This window comes from Mesocricetus auratus, unplaced genomic scaffold (genome assembly GCF_017639785.1).
Source record: "Mesocricetus auratus isolate SY011 unplaced genomic scaffold, BCM_Maur_2.0 Super-Scaffold_100029, whole genome shotgun sequence".
NCBI classification, from domain to species: Eukaryota; Metazoa; Chordata; class Mammalia; order Rodentia; family Cricetidae; genus Mesocricetus; species Mesocricetus auratus.
The window spans coordinates 19,967,806-19,980,634 of record NW_024429210.1 but is presented as its reverse complement, the minus strand read 5'-3'; the positions used below and the strand labels follow the sequence as shown (position 1 = coordinate 19,980,634).

General features: G+C 42.7%; 1 protein-coding gene across 3 annotated transcripts in view; it reads left to right on the top strand.

Annotated features, from left to right (window-relative positions):
• The window catches only part of CUNH2orf73 (chromosome unknown C2orf73 homolog), a 44,791-nt gene extending 43,920 nt beyond the window's left edge, over positions 1-871 (top strand). For all 3 annotated transcript variants that reach the window (XR_005871775.1, XR_005871776.1, XM_040733221.1), the window contains exon 5: positions 533-871. Coding sequence is in view for 1 of the 3 variants with exons in the window: in XM_040733221.1 (XP_040589155.1) it covers positions 533-703 (171 nt within the window). In the remaining 2 variants the exon portion in view is untranslated. The remainder of the gene's footprint in view (positions 1-532) is intronic.
• The last annotated feature ends 11,958 nt before the right edge of the window (positions 872-12,829 follow it).

Below are 12,829 nucleotides of genomic sequence, written 5' to 3'. Positions count from 1 at the left end.
ATTCTTGTGTCTACAGCAGATTAACCACAGCTACATGTCATATAAAAATCAAGGATGGGTATTGTAATTTTGAACCATAGGGGTTTAGGCTTATTTATTGAGAGTACTAGCTTAAAGTAATAGTGATAAACATCTTAGATGTTCTTATAAGCAGAATAGAATTCAATAGTTGCTAGAATGTTTTCAACTATACAGATGTTGGTTTTCATAGTTCATTGTAAGTATTTTTGGACATTTTGACACAATCATCAATTCTCTGAATTGTAGTTTCATTTGCAGTCATAGCAACCTACAAAGCAAAAAATTAAATTTGATACACGCGGTAACACAGGCACTTTGTTGACTGTCTGTTTTTCACTTCTCTGTTTCATTTATTTTCTCCCGGTTACAAGGCACACCAAAACCTATGGTGGCGTCTTTAGTTTCAGACTGAAGTGACAGTCAATGGAGAGGGAGACAAATATGTTCCTTCATCACACTCAGCCACAGCTTGTGCTTCCCTGGATAATGTCATCTTTGTTTTCCTTTTCAGAGACATGGGACTTTTGTGCAGAGAGCAATAAAGCCACCGACTGTGCCAATAATTCCTAAGGAACCAGAGGTATTACCGAACACTCTAGGGTCACATTCATCAGAACAGCCCCAAAGAACAGAAGACGGAAACTCATCAAGAGACAACATGCCCTCACCAGGCACGTGCTGACAGAATTCCCGAGAACTGCTGGAGACTTAGAAACAGAAGGCAGCCCAGGCCGGCAGGCCCAGAGCCTGGCGTGTGGGTGAGGACTTCAGGTGTGCTGCACTCAACTGTAAAGCCAGTCTTCTCACAAGCATGGGCCTTTAAACCCACTAATAAAGTCAGGACAAGTGAGGATGACTTCTGATTGTTCAGACAAAAGCAGTATCCCTGGAATTTTCCCGGTGCTGTGAAGAGTCTCTATGACCAAGAAACACTTATAAAAAAAAGCAAGAAAGCATTTAGTTGGAGGCTTGTTAACAGTTTCAGAAGGCTAGTTTTTTATGATTGTGGGAAGCAGACAGGCATGGCACTGGAGCAGTAGCTGAGAGCTTCACATCCGGATCCTCAGGCAGCAGGCAGAGAGGCAGAGACTAGGCCTGGTTTGGCATGGGCTTTTGAAACCTCAAAGCCCACACCAGTCACATACCTCCTCCAACAATGACACAGCTACTCCAGTAAGGCCATGCCTTCTAATCCTTCAACTGGGGACTAAGCATACAAACACATATGAGTCTATGGGAGGTATTCAAACCACTATGGGGAGGAACTCATCATTCCTAACACACATAGATGCTGTGGAAAATACAATAAAAGCATTTTAAATATCAAATAAGAACTAGAACAAGATATACAAATAATACTGAAAGCACAAACATCAAATACAAAGAGCAACCCTCCCAGAATCCTCATCTATAAAGAAAAAAAATCACTGTGTCAGGAGACTTTTCATCAACAACAAATTCAAAGACAATGGACAATGTCAAAAATAATAAAGATAACACAGGTCAACATAAAATTGCATGTATGAATGAGGGTAAGGTATGAATATCTGGAGTCTCACCAAGCACATGTATAAAACAATTGAACAAAGCATGTGCATGTTTTATCTTACTAAACCTTCAGTAGCCCTGTGAAACAGATACTATCCATACCATAGTCTTAGGAAAGATGAAACTGAAGTGTAGAGGAGTACTTTGGCCAAGGTCACATAGCTAGTATGTGGCCAGTTGGGATTCAGGCCCAAGTAGAATATTCTAGGGTCTATAGTTATTTACTGTGCTACCCCAACTCTGTGACCAAAAAACATATACAAGTCTCCACTGAAGCAGCCACCCTAGGATGACATTTAAAAGACGGAAATTAAATTTTTAAAAAGTAGGGTACAGCAGAAAAATAAGGGAGCGTTATAGGAAATCATGTTTATTAACTAGTATATTTTTTTATGAAACAATTCTCATAATAGATTCTAAGTCCCCCACCCCACACACATAGTGTCTTTCTTGTCCAGTTAACAGTTCTATTAGTCCCACCAAAATATTTGGTAATCATCCTGTCCAAATGTCTCCCCCAAATTGGGAATTGTTGGACCTATTATATAAAAGGGGTTTCTAAAAGTAGATTTTCAAGATAAACTAGTAAAGCATCATACAAGTACAGGTATTTGTTGATAGTAGGGTATGAGGAAGACAAGCTGCATGAAGCCATTAGAGAACTGTGTTTGGGTCCCACAAAGGCATGCTTTAAGTCAGAACGTAAGGAAAACGAAAAACCTCCTACCACAGAAATCCATTGCCAACCAATTAGGATTTATGGAGAGTATGCTTTTAGATTGACAAGATATAACAGAATGATTTGTAATATTTTGTGTAGAATAAACAGCCCAGGGCTGCTCTGTGTCCATCAAAGTCAAAGACAGATTTTTGCATGAGAAAAAAAAAACACTGCATTTTACTGGTAATAATTTTTTTATGGTAAGTTTCTTTCAATTACTCTGTGGATGGAAAGCCTAATATAGAGCATCCTTTAATATCCACCCGGGATGGTCCTTGAACTCCCACAGATGACAAAATCTACAGACATTGTGCCTTTTAGAAAATGGCATTGTTTGTACCCACCTTATGCACACCATTCTGTGAGTTGAAGTCTTTAAAGTACTAATAACGTCTGACAAAATGCATGAACTTTGCAAATAGTTGTCCTGTTGTGCTTTTTAGAAGGTAACAAGAAAATAGTCTGTACATGTTCAAGACAGTTGCAATTTTAAAAGTATTTTTGACTCACTCAGCTGAATCCATCAGATGCAGAGCCCACAGAGTAGAGAAGGCAACTCTACTAGTGAGTAACCTAGGGTAGAGAGGGTACTGTATCTACTACTGAGTAACTTTACATATCAGCTCTATACTACAAAGAGTTGGTCCAAAACTGGACCCTAGAGAGCTTGACTTCATTTCACAGCCCTAAGCAAAGGGAAGTTATAACTGAACATTGTCCATGGGGGAGAATATTAATTGCAGTAGTAAAGTGAATTTCATTTTCACACTCAATTCTTTGTTAAATAATCTTAATTTGAGGGTACTTGGTTTGCTTTTGCTGTTGTTTCTTTTTTGCTTTGTTTTTGCTATTGTGTGGTTTTGTTTTTTGTTTGGTTGATTGGTTTGGTTTTTCAAGACAGGGTTTCTCTGTGTAACAGCCCTATCTGTCCTGGAACTTGCTCTGTAGACCAGGCTGGCCTTGAACTCACAGAGATCAGCCTGCCTCTGCTTCCTGAGTGCTGGGATTAAAGACGTGGGCCACAGCCACCTGGCTGCATCTGTTTCTTAATAGTAAAAACAACAGCAACTTATGTGTTTTGGTATGACAAGAACTAAAGATGATGAAAAGGTATTTTTAAGAGACTCATGATTCATCTGGGGGTCCCTTACCTAGTCCATGCTGCCCTGTATGCAGTTTTCTGTACAGTAATCCTTAAACATCACCAGGTTGGAAACAAAGAGAATCCCCGTCCAATGTCTGTCTGCTCTCAGAGTTTCTGCCACCCTGTTTCAGTCCAAGGCGGTGTAGCCCTAGTATGTGCTTGTGCAGTAGAAGATTGGCCTTTCTAGAAAAGAAGTCTGATCATTTTTCTTGGCTTATATGAGATAACTCACTCTTCCTCCTTCTGTTCCTCCTCCTCTTTTATTTTCTGGAGACAGAGTCTAGCACAGCCCAGGCTAGCTTCAAAAGTGACTACATAGCCAAGTATGGCCTTGAACTCCTGATCTTCATGTTTCTACCTCATGAGGACTAGGATTACAGGTATGCATCACCATACTGCACTTCTGTGAAATAACTCCTAAAGCCTTGGAAAGTTCTTCTAGATGACAGTGTCTTTGTGCCTACTGTGGTGGTGTACACCTTTAGTCCTCATACTCAGAGGCAGAGGCAGGGGAATCTCTATGAATTTTAGGGTAACCTGGTCTACATAGTGAGTTTAAGTGAATTAGGGTTAAGTGGAGAGACCCTGTCTCAAAAAAGGGAGGAAGCACACCAGATAGTCCACAGTAATATGGAGGTTCTTGGACCACACAGTATTAGCTTGGCCTGGGGATGCACTAGAGACTAAAGTCAGCTACACAGATGAACAACCATGCAGCTAAATCTGGACACCAAAACACCAACCATTTCTCTGATGGATGATACTCCATGCATGTTGTCAGCATAGTTCTCACACATTTCCACTGGGAGAAGTAACTGGAACCCTTACCATATGTGGGGACACCAGACCTTGAGCAGAGACCCACTTCCCCTTCGGCCTGGGAGTAGGCAGCTGTAAGACAATGTTTACTAAAAACGCGTTTACTAAGAGCAATACAATGCCCGGGGCAATAAGGTCCTGGAAAAGGCCTGCCCACACAAACCGCCCTGGCCTCCACCTTGTCAAAAGAGTAACCGCACCTTCAGACCCACCCACATCCACCTCTGGGGTCAGAGCAGAACCAGCCAGGGGAGAGGAGAGAGCAGAAGCTTCTCTGGTGGGAGCCTTTCTTAGGAAGTTTTCTTGAACCTTTTTGGAGCCTGCTTAAAGTTTTCTTTACATCGTTGAACGAGTCTCTGTGTTGTCAATCCCCGACACCCTCCGCACGTTCTCGGACACAGGCCGCGCAGCAGACGCGACAACCATATCCTCTCCTGCTGTCTGATCCTTCTACTGTCATAAACCACAGCAATGGGTTGGAGTTTTAGTCAGTCTGAGTCCTTTTAACAAATGGGGGTAGTCAGGGAGATTGCAAACTTGAATTGGGGCCTTAGGCATTGTGCATGCAGAGTGTACCTGGTCATAAGAAGCTTCAACCATCACACTTGACCACAAAACAATACCATAGTAAGCATTCATGTCTTCAATTTAAAAAATTAACATAAGTAGTGCATGTTAGGGATCTCTCTCTGTTGACGTCATGATTGACAGTAAGGACTAAGAAAATAAAAGGCATTTTATTTGTGCTCTGAAACTGAGCTACATACATACCTAATTAAGCTTTTTTAATGGGGACAAAATATCCTGTTACTGTGGGAAAATTTTATTACTCCTTGATAAACAGCGTATATGTAGTTGATTTCTAAGAAATATTTTATCTTTTCTTAAAATAATGAAATTGTATGCTCCTTTCCTTCTGATAGTATTTTTTTTTCATTTTATTTCAAAGAAATGAGACAGAGAATGTGAGGGTGCCCAATATTCTGTGGCCTCCCCACAAATGCACAGGTGCATCGATTTGTACATAAATGCATATACCACACATGCATATATCACACAGAGATACAGAGTGAAAGAGAGAGAAGAGAGATAGACATGATAAATCATTTATGGTAGAGAATATGGTATATAAGAAGGGGCATTGCAGGAAGGCATGTTTCACAGTCAAGGGTCAAGATACTGGAAAACAAAATGCATAGGAGGTCAAGTGAAAACCCCAGTGTCAAACGTGGGATGCATCCCTATTAGGTGTTGTTTGGGGAAGTCCCAGAGGCCCCCAAACAATGCAGACTGTTGCTGTTGCTCTTAGAAAGCCATCAGAACCAGGCAGTAAGACTATAGAGCTGAGATCAGCATGCTCTTTGGTTGCAGGACATAAGGAAATCAAACTGGAATTGAGCTAGATGTTTCCACCCTTTGGAGTAGCTTTTACAGTGCCGTATCGTGCTATGAAAGAAGCTCTGGGAGGAAAGACGTCAGCAGTCTTACACATGCTATGACACTGACTTGTCAGACAAGATGTGCCCACTGCTGTAATAGCAGCATGACTGTTACGGAGAAAGCCAACTGCTTTCTAATTGGGTTTGAGGCCTACTCTAAAGGAGGGAGTTCATGCCTGGTACAGTAAATACAGTCAAAAGTCCATGGCCCTGGGGGATAACCTACTATTGCTATATTGCTAAATGGGCATGGTGTCCAACTTTGTTCTAAATATTTATGTTTACACCCATACGCAAATGCTACTCTTAACTTTGGTCAGAGAAATTTGTTTTTGCAGTAAATTATGGTCAGTTCAGGGACTCATGGCTGCTCAAGGTAATGAGAACAAGTTGCTCTTTAGTGCTTTGTTCTAAATGGGACATCTGTGTCATCTCCCACTATGGATAAAGAAATGTCATGGAAGAAGGAAGCAGAAGGAATATAAGAGCTGGCTGATGGGGAGAAGAGCTGTGACTGGGGGAAAGACTGTTTTCTGGGAATGGCACGGCTGTTGCAATCATGAATCTGTAGCAGATATAGTTGCTTGCAGTGGGCCAGTGGCAGACTGTCGACATTCAGTCATTGACAGAGTAGAGGCACATGCCCTCCCTAAGGAACTTTATTGTTGGCTGCTGTTGATGATTGATGTGAGAGGATTATTGTCTTCAGTAGTCACTGCTTATTTCTCTGTGCTCCAGTATGTCCGTGCTCACACGAGCTGCTCTGATTAAACTCAGCGGGTAGAAAATAAAGCAAAGACATGGAAGTGAAAGGGGAGCTTATAGGAGAGAAGATGGGAGTGAGACAACTGTGAGGGGTGAGTGTGATTAGAACGCATCACACACACACTCACACACGCAACTGTCAAAGATTAAATTTAATCTTACAAACATAATTGTAAAGGTAACACATGTTGTGGAACAATCTTTGCACACTGTAAATATGTGTTGCTCACATTGTTAATAAAAAACCGATTGGCCAATGGCTAGGCACGATTGTTAGGGCAGAAAGACTGCTGGGAAGAAGGAGAGTGGAGGAAAGGCATCCAGATGTGAAGCTATGAAATCCTGGAAACAACCAGGAGACTTTAAAGACTTCAAAATAAGATTGAGAATGATTGGGCTTGGGTGCCTCTGGAAAGACCGAAGCCAGTTACATCGTGGAGACCAGATTAGGTCCAGGAAAGTGAGATCACCTGCGAAACCATTGCCTGGTGAACATCTGAACTCAGTAAGGCAGGCAGTGGGTGTGGAAAACAGGGAGTGCATGGAGAACTACAAGTTGGTTCATGACTGGTGGTGGGGTGTGAAAGTTTTTCATCCTTTTGGCCACCTAAGATGGCCCTAGCTGGAAGGGAGAGCAGAATTGTAGGGGATGGGGGTTGTATTCATGGCAGGTCAAGGCGACTCTGGTTTGGACATGATAAGCATGAGACATCCATCACAGTAAAATAAATAACCCCAAATATAAGGGTAAACAACCCCCACTTTATTACCAGTGTGTCTCCATCCTGTGTGAGGCCTCAGTGTAAAGATGAGGATGGCCAGGTGGTTAATGCTGGACAGTGAACTAGGAGCGACTAGTGTGCCTGGTGGGCAAGAGGAGAAGGCTGAACTGAACGAGAACTAGTGCAGAGATGCCGACACATGGCCTTTCCACCCCAGCTGCCTCGGGGAAGTAAAGTCCCCACACAGTCTGTAAGAACATGTATTGAAAGAGTGTGAAGTGACCTCTTATGACCTGGCCTTAGAAGTCTCAAACCATTGTTCTGACATACTCTGTTGGTCTAAGCAGTCGCAAAGCTTGCAAGATTCAAAGGGAGGACCCAAATACTCCATCATTTCAACAGAAGTGTCCGAATGCTCTCGGCAAAGTTTTCAGAACTCCATGGTATGTAAGAATATGAAAGAGGACGGCTAAGTGATGCTAAGAGGAGATGCTAAGACTCCACAGGTCTCTGAAGCTGGGCATTAGGTGGCGGAGTGAGGAGTCTGAGGTGAAGACAGACACTTGAATGCCCCCAGATTAAACATTGCTGCCGCACTGGGGTCATGGGTAGCTGACTTCTCTGCTCCTCTTACCCACTGTCCCATCTTAACGAGTATAGTCATAAGCTGATTATAAAGGTGGATGAGGATTTTGTTAAGACAGCCCCAGACATTGCCCCACTGAATACACATCAGCAACTATTTCTCATCAGACACATCTGTTATATTTGTTCAAATTGTAACATTTTGAAGGTCACACGGCTAGGACTGATGGAGCAGAGACTGCAAAGTTGCTTTCCTGCTTCCACAGAGCCAACTCTCCGAACAGCTGTGCAGCTGCTCCCCACAGAGGAGCACCCTCTACTCCCCACAGAGGAGCACCCTCGAGGCCAGTCAGTCTTGAGCCCACCCACACTGTGGGACCAGTCTCCTGGCAAAGCCACTGAGTTGCTGGTGTCTATGTTGTTCTCCCAGGAGATACCACTGAAGCTGCCTCCACCCTCACCCACCAGGGGCATATCTGAAATATATTAGATAATGCAGACAACTGTGATGGCAGGTGTGTGCCTGCAGGCACCCAGCCCTATGCTTGAAATATAGGAACTGCCACTTTTGTTCTGGATGGACAGAGCGGGTATGGCATTTTCCCCATAGCTAAGAACGTGAGAGCGTCAGAGTACAGTTATTTCCTTGAAAACTGTGCAAGAGAATATACCAGGCCCAGCTGTGCCTGTGCAGGACAGCTGCTAGGACTGGTGAATAAAAACAGCCATGACTTTCTTGCTTCCTGGAAGTTCCATCTATGTCTACCCTCCCCATCTCAGCCTGCCTTGTTTTTCTGTTCAGGTTGGGGGGGTTCAAAATCCAACAAGGAAATATTCAAACAATGACATGTTATCTCTTGCTTCCTGAATAGCCTGACCCATCTGTGAGATTAGTCATCTACTGACCCATCAGACTCTGCAGTACCCACAAGCAAGCAGCATGGCTACTGCTCTCCACTGAAGGTCACCCTCTAGTCTCTGAGGAATTTTTTCCTGAATCATGAAGAAGGAAGAGATCAAATTCCTGTCATAACACACTTCAGAAAGCAAGGGGTAGTTAGAAATTCCCGTTCATCTGAGGGAATCTTTGAAAACCCTGCCTTGGGTGGAGTGACATTTTCTAACAATGACAACAGTGAGTTTGGCAGGCAGCCCTGGGCGCAGCCAAAGAGAACCAAGCACACTATCCCTCTGGGGTCTGTGTCCCAAGACTTACAGGAAGTTCCTGAGAACAGCAGGAACTCTGTCCTGGCTTGGGGCTCACCCCACCCCAGGCTTCCTTTGCAACACTACCACAACAGAACTCTGTTCTAAAAAGAGCCCAGCAGGGCTCTTCACCTGGCTGCAGCTTATGTGAAATCTTTGGGCAGAAGCCCTCACAGCCTGGAGTTCCCAACAAGTTTACTGGGCTCCTGCTCAGTTCAGAACTGAAAGCATAGAAACTTTTGGGTGTTGAACCAAATGTATCCTATTGACTGTGCAACAAAAGTCTGTATTTCCAATTTGCTAGTTTTTAACATATTCTAATCACCGAAATGACTAATATCTACAATACAACTTAAAAGAACTTGTCCAGGCATTTTTAAATTCACAATGCATAATTTTCACAATACTCCCTCTTCCTCCTATGAAAATGCAATTTCAAATTTATAGAAATATAGCTGGTAATATGAAGAAGGGTTAAAGTATGGAACTACTGGTCTGTGCTGTGGAGACTTCACCAACTGTACTTGAAATAAGATGAAAGAACATTGCCCTGGGGTTACCCTCCATGACTCTCAGTAACTCCAGCATCATTTTCTGAATGTTATGATGAGAAACATCACCATGACATTTGCCTGGGAAGGCAAATATGACATTAGAAAAGCAGACAACAAATGCATTTAGTGTTCCTTTCCTTCCCATCCAAACAATGTTCACAAGAACCAAGGAGTCATTGCAGTTATTTAAATACCATTTTAATTTGCCTATTAAGCTTGCATGGAGGAGATGGTGGCATGTCTCTGTAAGGAGAGTGTTTGCCATGCAGCTGATACTTCAGTTCCATCTCTGGAATCACAGAGCCCACTTCCCAAAACTGTCCTCTGACCTTCACATGTGCTGTGGCAAGTTAGGACCCACAGACCCACACACTGATAGTAATTTGAAACTTTTCCATAAGACCCCCTACTGCAAAGATGGAATAATTAAATTCCATGTCTTCTCCCTGTAAAATCAAATTGTTGGGAGCAGGCATAAAACCACCTTGTTCCAAGTGCTTCCTTTTAGACCTCAGACTCCATTTTGCCTGTAGGGTGAAACAAAGTTCAGGTTCCCACGTCCTGACCCACCTGACTCACCTCCTCCTTAAACCATACAAATAGTCGTTATGCATCTTTAGTTCTCTAGAAACATCATGGCTGTTCCTAGCAACAGAAGGATCAAATAAATCTGATTGGTTGGACTGAAGAGCTTGCATTGTATGTGGGTTGACAATGATGGAACACTTAAGGAAAACCCCTAATCTTTGATTTCTGATTGGTGAAAACTGTAACTGTGACTTGTCAACCAATGCTTGTGGTTTTTATACTTAAATACTTGCTTCACCTGGCATTCAGGGTGGAAGTTCACCTGATCAATCAGGCCCCTCCCCCTCTCATTTGCCACCTTGCGTTGAACCATGCTTCACAGTAACTTCTTGTGTCTGCTCGGGTTGACTCAGAGCCTCAGACCACAGTAGCATCATTTTAAATCAACCGCCTTTTGTTTTCTTAGTCCCTAATGTCAATCATGGCTTCAACAGAGATACTATATCATTCTTGCTTTGTGAAGTAGAAACCAATGTTTATATAGCCAGGATCTGCTCTATGAAGACCTTGCTGTCTAAACTGTATTTTTTAGTATTTGGTTGTACTAGGTCCAAATTGAATTCCCAGTGATTCTCAGAAAGTTTTCCAGTTACTTGAGAAGGGGTACAATTAGGTGATAGATGTCAAATGTCTATAAGTGTGGGCAACTCACGTCACACACACACACACAAACACACACACACACACAATGTGTGTGTGCAGCTACCATGTGCACATGCTGGGTTCAATCCTGAGTGCTGGAACAAGAAGAGAAGGAGGAGGGATGGAAGGAGGAGGAGGAAGAAAAGAAAAAGAAAAGGCAGAAGAAGAGGAGGAGAAGGAGGAGGAGGAGGAGGAGGAGGAGACAAGTAGAATAAACTAGGTATTCACACATTTGTGTCTTTAGATCATTTTAAAGCCTAAGCTTGACCGTAGTCACCTTTCAAACATAGAACATGGCAACACAGTTGCAATTCTCTTTTCTTTTTCACAGCTAAAGAAAGGTAAGATCAGAATGTTAAATTGACTATAGATTCCATAATAATACATGTCAATACCTTCCTGTGTCTCTGTCTTCCTCACTTCATACCTTTCATGTTGCAGTATCCACATTCTAGTTTTTGCTCACCAGAATATTTAATGAAATATTAAATGTTATCCCTCCTCTTTTTTGTAATGGCAAGGTCTCATTCTAGCCCAAGCTGACCTGAGATCTGTAGCTCAGGCTGAAGAGGAATTCACAGTGATTTTTCTTACCTCATCCTCTGCAGTGATTGGATTACAGGCATGAGCTTTGAATTAGAAATAGAACCACATGGTATCCAGTGAGGTGGAAATCTGGCTGGAGCCAGTCTTCAGGGCAATACAGATACAGGTTCAATGCCCAACATTGGGAATGATCAACTAGTATTGGGGCTAGCATTCAAAACTACATGCATCTGTGACCTGATCCATAAAGGACTACCCAGAAATGAAATAGACATCTGTCTCTGTCCTCACAAAGGACTTCTTGGGAGGTTGGCAGGCACCTGGGAGCCAGGACTGGAGCCAGTCGGTGAGACTGCATTGTCTCTCTAGACCCCATCCAGCTCTCTGTCCTTCACAGTTCTGTGTCTTTATTTAATACCCAGCATCAATCTAAACGGTCAGCTTTGTTGCAACCTCCTCAGAGATAGGACTATTTTAGGTCATTTGGTTGCATTTCCTCACTCTGTACTTTCATTCTCCCTTACTCAAAATCGCTTCATCTTTCCCTTGGTCCCCACCACCCCTCTTTCTATTTATTTTCACTATAATTTATTTTATTTTATGTGCATGGGTGTTTTACACAAATATTTGTGTGTCATATGTGTGCCTAGTGCACATGGAGTCCAGAACAGGGCACTGGATCCCTCTGAACTTGGGTGAACATGTGGGGACTGGGAAATGAGCTGAGGTCTCTGGAAGAGCAGCAAGTGATTTTATCTGCTGAGTCATCTCTCCAGCCCCATACTATGATTTAATTAAAAAATGTTTCTATAGCTTTAGCGTGAAACTATTCTTCTACACTCATGGTTTGTAAATTTGTCAGTGTTTTCCAGTATCCCGTAGCCCTTGAGTGTCCCGTTTTTTCTTTCCTACCAATTTATCTTTGTCATTTTCCAATACCTCTACCTTGCCTTCAAGCCCTGGTAGTCTATCCTCTCCTTGATTTACTCTATTTGTGAGGCTTTCTATAGAGCTCTTTATTTGACTTATTGAATATTAAATTCCAATGCTTCAGGGTTCTTTTTTAGGAGTTTCCTTTACTGAACCCTACTTTCATAATCTGTGTTGACTTCCTTATGTCAATCAGCCTTTTATCTTCTCTTGGAATACGCTGGGAAGTATATTTGTGTCCTCATTTATTTGTACTTTCTTTGATCATTCTTTTGAATTCTTTGCCTGGCTTTTCATCTAATTTACTCTCTTTGGAGGTCATGTGTTAACTTGATGAAAGCTATCATCATCTGAGGGAGGGAACCTCAATTGAGAAACTATCTTTACAATACTGGACTGTGGCAAGCCTGTGATGTGGGCTCAGCCCATGGGGGGGTGCTACCCCTGAGCTGAGCAAGCCATGAGGGACAAGCCAGTAAGTAGCACTCCTCTGTGGCCTCTACATCAGCTCCTGCCTCCAGCATCCTGCCCTGCTAGAGTTCCTCACCTGAATTCCTTTGATGATGAGCAGTGATGTGGACATGTAAGCAAAATAAACC